This window comes from Podarcis muralis, chromosome 5 (assembly GCF_964188315.1).
Source record: "Podarcis muralis chromosome 5, rPodMur119.hap1.1, whole genome shotgun sequence".
In the NCBI taxonomy this organism is placed as follows: domain Eukaryota; kingdom Metazoa; phylum Chordata; class Lepidosauria; order Squamata; family Lacertidae; genus Podarcis; species Podarcis muralis.
Genome location: NC_135659.1, coordinates 73,561,332 through 73,573,281, shown reverse-complemented (window position 1 = coordinate 73,573,281; position 11,950 = coordinate 73,561,332). Strand labels below are relative to the sequence as shown.

The 11,950-nt window shown below is 43.7% G+C and overlaps 1 protein-coding gene across 1 annotated transcript in view; it reads left to right on the top strand.

Annotated features, from left to right (window-relative positions):
- Positions 1-6,640: 6,640 nt before the first annotated feature.
- AHCY (adenosylhomocysteinase) overlaps positions 6,641-11,950 on the top strand; it is a 30,011-nt gene continuing 24,701 nt past the window's right edge. Inside the window, exons 1-2 of the mRNA XM_028734893.2 lie at positions 6,641-6,799; positions 10,437-10,627. Of these exons, the coding sequence (XP_028590726.1) occupies positions 6,772-6,799; positions 10,437-10,627 (219 nt within the window). The 5' untranslated portion in view covers positions 6,641-6,771. The remainder of the gene's footprint in view (positions 6,800-10,436; positions 10,628-11,950) is intronic.

The following is an 11,950-nucleotide window of genomic DNA, read 5'->3' as shown; positions in this document are numbered from 1 at the left end:
TCTCGAAGAAAGTCTTTGGTAATCTTCCTTCTTTGGATATTGTCTGTCTTTGTGCCTTGTCCATATTTGTAGAAACCACTCCATTCATGTCCCCCATCATTATTATTTTGCAGTCGAGATAATCTAGTAAGGTCTCATGCAACTTCTTAAAAAATTCTGCCTTCCCATCATTTGGTGCATATACTCCAATTATCAAATATTTTCCCCCCTGGATCTGTACTTCAATTGCCAGGTATCTTCCTTCTTCATCCTTAAATTTTAGCTTCGGGTCCAATTTTTCCTTTGCATAAATCACTACTCCTCTCTTTTTTACTTTATCGGAAGATATAAATTCTTGTCCCAGTCTTTTGTTCACCAACAATTTCCTGTGTGCTCTAGTTATGTGAGTTTCCTGTAGACATATCAGATCCAGTTGTTCCCTTTTCAAAATGTGGAAAACCTGTCTTTTTTTTCTGGGATGGTTCAAACCGTTGCAATTCCAGCTTAGAAGTTGCAGAGACATTTTGTTTGTTAGATGTTTGATCCTCCGACTGCTCCAAGTTTTTCTTCCTCTTCAGTTGGCAGTTGTGGTAGTCCAAATGATAGATTTGCAATGTCCGTTAGCCCTCCTCCTTCTGGTGTTAATCCTTGTCCTTCTCTTGCCGGATCCACCGTACCTTTCTGTAGGTCCTCTAGGTTTCTCTCCAAAAAGTACTCTTTCTCCTGTACTGTTCTTATTCTTACTTTCTTCCCTTTGTAGTTAAAGGACAACCCCTGTGGGAATTCCCACCTGAAGGGTATGAAGTTCTTCCTCAGCAAATTGGCAAGATCTCTATAAAAAGTCCTCACTTCCAAGATGTATTTAGGGATGTCCTTAAAGATTTGGACTTGAATGTTTCCAATCACCAAAGCTTTTTGATAATGAAGGTTCAGTATCTTGTCTCTTTCCTCTTTGGTTCTAAAGGTGATCAGACAATCCCTTGACTTCTTGCTTTGCTTTCTACCAAGTCTGAAAGCAGTTGTTATCCCCACTTCATCTTCCTCCACATCTCCTTGCCAATTTTCCAGAATTGCCTCTGTGAGAAATTCCGCCAGATTGTCCTCTTCTTTCTCTGGAACCTGTCTAAATTTCAGATTTCGTTCTTTCCGTTGTAATTCCAGTAAGGAGAGGGCCGCTTCATGCTCATTCACCTTTTTCTCAATCGGCACAAGTCTTTCCTGTGTCTCACCTGCGACAGATTTTGCACTCTCTGCAATTTTCCTTGTTTCTGAAGATTCCTGAATCAGTCTATTTATAGATTCTGTATTTGTTGCCACTGATGTGGTATTCAAATCCAGTCTTGCTGTAAGTTCTGAGAAGAGGGACTTCTCATATTGCCCTTCTGAGCTTTGGAGATCTCAGCAATGAGAAACTGCTCATTTCCGATTCCTAGTTGGGAGAAGAGAGAAGGTGGGTCCCCTATGGCATGCTGCTGAGCTTCAGGAGATTCAGACACACTCTATCCTGAAGCAATATAGTTAATACACACACATGTATACACATTTCTAAAGTAAGAGTGAGTCCTGATCTTTCCTAAGATAAACCCATCCATCTAATTATTTATTTCAAAAGATTTTTATTCTTCCATTTTATGAAATGATCCTCAAGGCAGCTTGCAATAGATTGTAATAATACACACACACACACACACACACACACACATATAAACCCACACAACTCAGAAGCCCATTTTTATTAATTGTCTACATTTCTATTCCCTCTTTCCTCCAAGGAGCTCAAGACAGCATAGATTATTCTTCCCTCTCCGTTTTATTCTCACAACTACCTTGTGAGATTGGCTCAGAGATGGTGATGGACCCATGGTCATGCACTGAGCTTCACTGGAAGCCTGATCTCCCAGGTCCTCATCTGACAGTCTTACCACCCTGGCTTAGCTTCCTGGCTGATGGCAGAGATCAAAATGTGCTTTCCTTTAAGCTTTCCAGCCCTAGGTCAACTGGAAGTTGGAAGAGAGTATCCTTTCTGACAGGTAGGCAAGCAAGGTCCCTGCAATTGTTCCTTCTCTGGTTGATGGATGGGGCCAGATTGCTCTCCCCTTTGCCATGATGTACTTATTGGAAAGGTGTGCAGCCTCCCAGTGGTCCTTGGTCCCCTGGTCAATGTCAGATGCTTGAACATGCGTCCCTGTCATCCTCCATGTTCTGTGGCATGTGCAGAGGACTTCCAAAAAAGAATGGTGACCCACAAATTATGGGAAGCCAGAAATGTGCAGACCTCTGACTTTATGGATGTCTGTAGATCACACTGTCAATTTCATCATGATCATCCCCCCAGCCTAGGATGTTTTGGGCTTACTTACACCAGAGACAATCTATGCCATGGTCAATGTACCATCCGGTCTTAACAGTATTCTGGCTTCTGTCTAGCCTGCACGTCCTCCTGCTTAATACTTTTTATTCAGTAACCACTTGAAATTCCAATGCAGAGCTTTCTTTCCTCCAGTGTTGTGTCTTTTTTTATTGTAAACCTGAGAGCAGGGACTGTCTTACTACTGATATAAGATACCCATTTCTTTCATCTCAACCCTGCACCTTCAGCAGTGCTAAGAAGAATAAGTCCCCTTTGAGCATTATTACAGGGTAGAAAAGAGGATGCGAATTTAGAAATGCAGGAGTGGGGGTGGTAGAATAGGAATAGTTTTTTCCTCTCTCTGTCTCATCTTTTTGAAAGCCCACATCACCACACACTCATGTGAATATATAACAGAAGGTACAGAGCCATGTCTCGCACCATTTGCTTAATTATCCATGCTTCTAGAATAATTAACAACTATGTTTATACACATCATTCCAGCAACTCCGGTTCTTACGGGACTTTGGCCATAAGGCTATTATTCAATATGGGTTTTTTTGCCAATTATTTTAATAGATTTCCCAAAGTTTAACCCAATTATATAAATTATACCCAAAATAAAATAGCAGTATATTGCTAGTTCAGTGGCTGCTGCTGCTGATTTATAAATGGTACATTAGTCTAACTGAACTGGCAATATTTTGCCTTTTTATTCTGTGATAGGCCAGTTTACTGATTCCACATATTTGCAAACTACAAACTCTAAAAGTGAAATGTGCTTAACATATTAAGAATTATTCACTATCAACACTGTACTTGTAACAGAAACTGTCTTTTGATTATAAGTTCGGGGGGGGGGGTACTACTACCACAGTGCATTAGATGTTGTTCTATCACATAATTTTTCTCCAGAAATTAATCAAAAGAAAGTTATTATCCAACTGAAAGGCAACTTTTCTTTCCCAAGGTTATAGAATATATCATATCTGCCCTCTGCTGGGGAGTTCCATTTATATGTCTACAAATAACACACTCAGACTCAGGAGCAAACAACGTATAACGCTGAAAACATCTTTATGAACCACATGGGCAGATCCATGTTATACATTTAAAGCAGACTCAATGCATATTTAAAGCACATGACTTCATGCAAGTAAACTCTAGTTTCTTATGGGTGCTGGGAAAGGTAGTTCTGAAGGCTGCAACATGCAGGGTGGGAAGTTTAATTCTTTTCCTCACCCACTGTAATCCTGATGCTAATTGCCTCCCTGCCAAACCTCCATGGGAACTTTCCTTCTGAAGGTAATAGCAGCAAATGTGGGAGGGGGATTTCATTGGGATCGCAGCAGAGAAGAAAATGGCAAATGCTCCCTCCCCATTAGCTGTGGCCCTGATGTCAATCAGGCCCTATCCACCTGCTATTAATGTATAGATTATCTATGAGCAGAATAAAACAGGGCTTGCACTTGCCCCCCTGCTTAGGAAATTATGTTTGTAAGAAGCAACTGTTAACTTGAGCAGATAAGTGTGGATATTGTTGTAAACTGGGATGGAAGGGAATACTCTAGATGTCATCTGAGGGATCTCTCAGGGCCCTGTGATTCTTGGTTCTAAGACTGAGCTTTGATCAGAAGCGGGTTAAAAGGAACATGCACAACAAACAGAGATTAGCTTATGGGTCACAGTGCAGTGATCAATGAGTCATGGCTTCTCCCAAAGAATCCTGGAAATGTAGTTTGTTACGGGTGTTGAGAGTCGTTAGGAGGATCCCGTTCCCCAAAGAGAGCTATAATTCCCAAAATGGTTTAGCAATTAATCCCTTTTCCCAAGGTCCTCTTAGAATTGAAGCAGGGGCAGAGATAATGTATCCAAACAATTCCCAGCTTCCATAACAAACTATGCTTCCCAAGATTCTTGACTGTTAAAAATGGTTTAATACTGCTTTCAGTGTATAGTGCAGTCAGAAATAAAGTTTCTGTCCTAGCCACACCTTCTCAGTGGCATGATATTTTTATGGGGATGGAATGATTGGAGTGTTTTTACAGAATCTTCAAGGGAACCACCCTCCCTTGCCATCCGAAGTGGTTTGGTCCAGAAAAAGGTTTGCAGCAAAGTGAGAAATCAGCCTAAAAAAATAGAAACTAAGGGAACCACAGTAATCACCAAACTAGAAGACAGATTCAAAAGCCTTTCTAATAATTTTATTTGGATGGGGGGGAAGCTGTTATCCTCACGTTTCTACTCCTCTCGTGGTTATCTCCAGATAAGCATGGCTCGCGTAAAAAGAGAAAATGTGATGGCTAAACAAAATTAAATAAATATAAATCCAGCCAATATAAACACATGGTGCATTACTTAACTGCCTTGGCTTGATGTGCCTGCATGGGATTGGTTGTTCCAGGGGGCAGTAAATGGACTCATGATCTGAGCTGGCAACCTGCACATTACCAGCAAGTAGGAGACATAGACGATTACGCTAAAAGAGCCTCTGGTGTTTAAGGTACAATGCAGTATAGCAGGCATATAGAGCCTAGTGTCGTCGTAAATATCTATATTGCAGGACTCAGCATGGTCCCACCAGGGATTGCCATTGCATTTGCGGCTTAGTGCAGGACAAAAGGGCTGAGCAAACAAAGCACATTGTTATTGCACATGTGAACATAACTATAAGTGACTCGTATATAAAATGTGGGAGGCCAAAGCTGAGCCTGGTATATTAAGAACAGTTGTGGAGTGACAAATGTGCTCAAAATGTGCTCAAAACCATGATCTTATACATATTTCCTGGATTGCATCCTTCTTTGTTCTCTTTAGTTTAGTCCCAGGAACTGTTCTGGACTTGAAAATCACTGCATCTCACTGTTTTCATAATGCTGTAAAATGTTTGCATAATGCTGGAGATCTTGATGTTGTCCCTAGACATGAGAAGAGTAAGGTTGTTGTAATCCAGGGCACATTTACTTCCAAATAAATATACACATCACTGAGATGCACAGAAAAGAAACCATAAAGCACAGCTTCTGTCAATCACTCTACTACCGAGGAAGCTGTGCCTTGTGAAATATTCCCACTTCCCTTAAAAAAAAATAGTTCTTTTGGGGACTGAATCTGGGAATCTTAGGCCATGATAATTCATGGGAAACATATGGGCACAGGCCATGGAAACTTCAAAAGGTAAAAAAAGAGCATCTCTCACTGTGTTAGCAAAATTTTATTTTTAACTGGATTCCTTTGATCATTCAAAGGCAAGTCTCTGGGCTGGGTTCACTAAATCAAACAAACAGCACTTCAAAGCTATCACTGACGTGACAGTCTCTCTTCTCAAAGCTGCACGTCTTGATCAATCAAGGATCACAGCAAAAGTTGGGCAGGATGGGCTGCAGTTCAGCAGACCACCTGCTTTGCCAGGACTGGTTCAAGACATTTTGCTTCCTGAGGCAAACCACAAAATGGAACTCCTCCTCCCCACCAGGGAAGACGAGGTGAGTGAATATCTAAATAAGGAGCAGAGAGAATGGGATAAAGAACTATGCTGGGATGTCCCTGCGGATCCTGCCTTCCAAGGCGGTCGCCTCACCTTGTCTCATGACTGGGCCGGCCCTGAGCTCTGCATATCTGCTCCAATTCCTGGCATCTCCAGGTGAGACTGAGCAAAAGATTCCTGCATTGCAGGGGGTTCAGTTGTTTCCCAAACTTGGGTCTCCAGCTGCTTTTGGACTACAATTCCACTCATCCACTCATCTCACTGGTCCTGCTAGCTAGGGATGATGGGAGTTGGGTCTGCAGCTGTTTTCGGAGTGCAAATTTGGGAAATACTGGGTGACCCTTGTGGTCCCTTCCAACTCTACAGTTCCCTGGTCTGAAACCCCGGAAAGCTCCTGCCAGTAGAAAATGCTGAGTTCGTAGGCGGACCAATGGTCCATTTCGTTTCCTCTATCCCTGGATCTACTCTCCTGCTTCTCACCGCGGCTACCTCGGAAAATCCCTTTCTCGACCTCTGAAATCTGGAGGCTCCCTATGCATAGCTGTCAACGTTTCCCTTTTTTTAAGGGAAATTCCCTTATTCCGAATAGGATTCCTCGCGAGTAAAGGGAAAAGTTGACAGCTATGTGCCTATGCCCTAGGAGGAGAGGCACCCCGAAATAAAAGCACAGCTGAAACCCCAGGACGCGGAGGCGCAAGAGCCGTTCCCCTCTCCCTCCGCCCACCGGCGCGGAATCCCCCATCCAAGGCCCGGCGAACCGCCGCCGCGCGCTTCCTGTTCCTCTGCGCACGGCGAGGCCGCGCCCCCTCCGTGCCCTACAAGGGGATTGGTGGAGGCGGCCTCGTACATTTGTCAACCTGGGCGAGTCTATTTAAAGCCTGCATTTTGCCGCCAGTGGCTTCTCGCCGCCTCTCGCCTCTCGCTCCCGCGCCCCTCCAGCCGCAGAAGCGCCAGCATGTCCGACAAGCTGCCCTACAAAGTTGGTAAGGGAGACTCGTTGCATGTTTTTGTGGGTTTTGATTGCTCTCTCTGCTTAAGGCCTGCAGAGAGCGAGCGATCGAGCAAACCAGCGTGCTCCCGATTTTCATCGGGGGTGGCTGGGCCTGGAATGGTGCCCTTTCTACCATGTTTCCCCCTCTCTCTTGTTTTCGTCGTGATGTTTTATAGGCAAATGAATTTTTTTGCACCGTTTTCATTGTTCTCGCTCCACTCCCGCAACCATTTTTTTAAAAAAGTAGAATTTGCAAATATTAATAATGGTGATGCTAAATGTCCCCCCTAGCCCAGTTCTGGTGTGCAGGGAGGGCTTATTTTCTCTCTCCTTCCCGTAGTCCAAAATGGACTTTGGCTTAGCTAGGCTAGCGTGTAATTTCGGAGCAAACTCCATGTGGGCTCAGGCGAAAGGTCTGCTTCTGGGAAATGTAGTCCCTCTGATCATTCGGCAGAAGGTTTGTTTCGTGGTTGTGGAGCCGCGAGAACTGCATTTCCCAGAATGCTCTCGGGGACCATGCTGTCAAGCCGTCGCGGCTGCTTCCCTGCGTTAAGCACGCTGCAGGTTTCTATGAATCGCCCCTGCTTAGAGAGAAGCCTGGCTATTTTGAAATACGTGGGTAGATCCGTCAGAGATAGAAGGGATTTTTGGAAATGGGGAAAAAACCCACCCCGTTTCTCCAGTCGCGTACAATAAAATGTTTCGCAACGTCATAATCTGCTACCTTTGCAGAAGGAGCTTAAAACTAGGGCAGAGGCTTAAAGGGAAAGTTGTGCAATAGTGTGACTACGTCAGAATATCAGGCTCTGATATACGTTAAGAAGACACGCCCCCCTCCAATATTTCTTTATATTTTTAGTTTGGGCTTTCCCCATCTTGGCCTCTTCTAGAGATGCTTAGTGTATGATCTGAAGACATCTGAAACAATGATTGACAGGCAGAAAACCTGTCATGTGCTTAAATGAGAACTGAAAAATGAAGCTATTGATGTACTGAGAAAATGTGGAAAAAATCTCTGTTTCACCATGCAAATCACTGGGATTCACTGTAGCGGGTCCCCAAAAGATCTTGCTACTCAGTTACAAGAACCTGACGTGTGCTAAAGTTAGCTAACTTACACCGTGAAGCTCTTAAAACTGCCCTTTCTCTATTTTCCATTCAAGTATTGAAGTATCTGAAGTTTGAATAGGGCAGGGGGGGAAACAAGACACCTCAGTTCTATTCAAGGTTAATGCTGGCATCCCAGTTACCCATTAAGCGGTTTGCATCAGCACTTTTGTTTCTCTGCCACTTCAAAGGCTTCATATAATTTACCTGATGCAACATTTGTCAGTCTTTTCTGAGTTGATTCCCACAAGAGTCTCTCATAAGATTATGACACACAATGTAGTCAGGTAAGGTAAAAGGTAAAGGACCCCGGACGGTTAAGTCCAGACAAAAGCCGACTAAGGGGTGCGGCGCTCATCTCGCTTCAGGCCTAGGGAGCCAGAGTTTGTCCACAGACAGTTTTCCAGGACATGTGGCCAGCATGATTAAACCGCTTCTGTTGCAACAGAACACTGTGACGGAAGCCAGAGTGCACGGAAATGCCGTTAACCTTCCCGCCACACTTGCATTGGTATGCTTTTGAACTGCTAGGTTGGCAAAAGCTGGGACAGAGCAATGGGAGCTCACTCCATTGCGGGGATTCGAACTGCCAACCTTCCGATCAGTCAGGACCCCACTGTTTTTGGCCTTTGGTTTTGTGGCTTGGTCTAGCAGAAACGGGCACAGACAGAAGCCTCTGAACTACAAAGGGCAGCAAATGCTGCTGAGAAGACAAAATTATTTAGGTTAATGAAAGACCTATTTAGGTTAATGAAATACTAGTATGTGCTTTCAGAAGACAACAAAGGTATTAACAGTGCCAAATCCTGCCTAAGGTTCTTTGATATGTTGTGATGAAATAGTGCCCCGTGGGATGGGTCAAAGTCGCAGATCATAGTGGGGCTGAAATGTGTCTGCTGCCTCCCCCGACCCTCACCACCTACTTAAACCTTTGTTTCCTTAACATTTGAGTGCCCAGCTTGGTGAAGTCTTGGCTTATGGTTGCCAATTCTACTTACCGAATTATAGTTACTAGAAATCACTGCAAAGTGTGCTTGCCCTACCATGGGTTGTTTGGTTTTTTTTTGTTATAGTCTTTTCGCTCTAGCATCTGATGCAGCAACTTGCTAATGTTGTCAAATTTATAGGGTGCTGTGACGCCCTTGAGTTCTGCAGGAGGAAAAGTTGACATTGCCATGCACATTCTTTTAAGACTACTATGTCTACTTAGGGGGTTTGCGGGTGGTGCTGTGGGTTAGACCACTGAGACTAGGGCTTGCTGATCAGAAGGTCGGTGGTTCAAATCCCTGCGACGGGGTGAGCTCCCCTTGCTCAGTCCCTGCGCCTGCCAACCTAGCAGTTCGAAAGCATACCAGTGCAAGTAGATAAATAGGTACCGCTCCGGCAGGAAGGTAAACAGCGTTTCCATGTGCTGCTCTGGTTCGCCAGAAGCGGCTTAGTCATGCTGGCCACATGACCTGGAAACTGCACGCTGGCTCCCTCGGCCAATAAAGCGAGATGAGTGCCCCAACCCCAGAGTCGTCTGCGACTGGACCTAATGGTCAGGGGTCCCTTTATCTTTTATGTCTCCTTAGAACTCAGTCCCACTGATTCCAGTGGGGCTTCTTCCCAGGTCTGCAGCTTTACTAGATCCAGATCAGAGGTCCTTCTAGCTAGTATTCTGTTTTCAACAATAGCCAGGCAGGTGCCTCTACAAAGACAACAGGCAGGATACCTTGAACTTGGACAGTAGACAGAACCAAAGGAAGTAGATGTGCACTCAAGATCTCTGCAGAAAAGAAATATGTGGGGTAACTTTATGAGATTTTACTTGCAGTGCACTTGTTTGGATCATGTAGGCACCTGAGCTCTGTTGGCTGGCTGTCCCCTTCTTTTTAAAAAAGATTTTTAAAGATCTAAGTGCTTGGCAAATGAGTTTTCCTGTATTTTCTGCAAGATTAGCATGTGGTGTAATACAAGCTAAGTGGTGCTGTGTCATAAAGGTTTAATGTATCAATGTTTGGAAAATGAAAGCTATATTTAGTTGCAAAGAACTTATGGTTGGGGTTTATCTTGCTCTTAGTTCTTTTAGAGCTGACAAATGCCCTCAGTCTTAAATGTATTCCTTGCAGAATGTTGCAGTTCCATGGAATGCTTCTCCCTCGGCCCTTATTCCAGAAGCACCTTGCTTCAAAGACTTTACAGAAGAAATTGCCTGGAAATGATGGTTTCTTGTAACTTGGAGAACATTACACCTAAATCGGATTACCTGTATATGATTTTTTATTTTTTATTTTGTAAAACGGAGGTAGAATTGAATAAATCTCTTAGCATAGTATAACACTGTGTATGCATAAGGTCTTAACCAAAAGGTTTCAAGAGAAAATGAAGACTACTGCTCCTCTCTCCCAGCTGCTGCCAAATGTCTCTCTTGATAGCTTCATAGCAGTTGTGCTGCTGCTGCTGCTGTTAGTAGAGAACCTGAATGAACTACAGTTTCATGAATGCCTGTTCCAACCACCTGTTGCTCCTTATGCTTATAGCTGACATCAGCCTTGCAGAATGGGGTCGCAAGGCCCTTGAAATTGCTGAGAATGAGATGCCAGGGTTGATGAAGATGCGGGAGATGTACTCTGCAGCAAAGCCACTGAAAGGTGCTCGGATTGCTGGTTGCCTACACATGACTGTTCAGACTGCAATTCTGATTGAAACTCTGGTGGCGCTGGGTGCGGAGGTAAGCATGTTTTGGATTCCTCCTTTAAGGAAAAGAGAGAAAGAAGGAACCTCATTGTTGTTGGCTAAAGTGGAACAAAATGGCCCAGACAGTGTTTGTTCAATATTTTTAAGAGAAGTGGCAGAATAAAAAACGAAACACTAAAATGTGAACTTGTTCTGAAAAAGGAAAAAAATTAACTTGTGTTTCCCTTAGTAAAGAGGACTACTGACCCATACCAAATGGAGCATTTTCATGCATCACGTTTAAGTAAAGCCACAGACTCTGAACACAGGTCTTTTGTAGGTATGGTTAGCCATTAAGAGTCAAAGTATAGTTGGAGTTGTGTAGCTGTTGAATAAATAGCCAGTGCAAGAGCCAGATCAGTACTGTGGCGTGTGGGTGTTTTAAAAAAAAAACTTTGCCCCTCCTGCAGCTCCAATCCCGCTTGGTCTTCTTCTGCGTGGCTATTTGTTAAACAAAAAAACAGGTGGACCAATCTGGCAGCCTCTAGATGTTGATTGGCTGCAGTTCCCATCATTCTTGGCGATAGGCCATGCTGGCTGGGGTGAGTGAAAGTTGGAGTATGACAACTGGAGGGCACCAGGTTAGGCAAGGCTGAGCTAGGCAATATTTAACACTTGGAGTTTGCTCCTGATCATGCTTCAGAGCAGTCATAGTTGGCACTGAGGAAGCACATTGGGGAGTACCTCATTAGAGCAGCAGCACTGGCTATAGGGATTTAGACTTGCCATTGTTTTTCTGGCGTAATTCTAGCAGTGGTAAGAATAGATTTTCTCCCCACCTGAAGTGTAGGCTGAGAGCCAGCATTAGTCATTAGACACATTGAAATTGAAGACGTTGTGGTCATTGATTCCAATAGGTCTGCTATGAGTTTGACTTTGAATGCCAGTTTGCGGGGGGATTGCATGTGATCGAGAATTCCGTTCACCTGCAACCCAGTTTGCGCAGAGGTATATTTAGATGCCAACTTCCCAGCATTGCTATCATGTTGTTGACTGCCCACTCAACCCAAGAAGAAGCAAATCCAAAAAAGGACATAGAATTCAATTTCATATCGGGTTAATAAAATCTTGATTGGACCTTGAAAGGGGAGGGGGGACATCCACATTGTAACATTGTAAGTTAGCTCTATTCAAAACTTCAGTTACATCCTGATATTTAGCAAATGCATTTTAGAAAGGTTTTCTTTTGATACGGGTAATGGTTCCCAAATCTGATTAAGCCTTAATTTGTAAATAATTGTTTCCTGTTTCTTTAAACTGTTTTGCCTTTTAAACGAAACATGCAACAGGGAAGTAAAAAGGGTTTGGACTTGCTTTG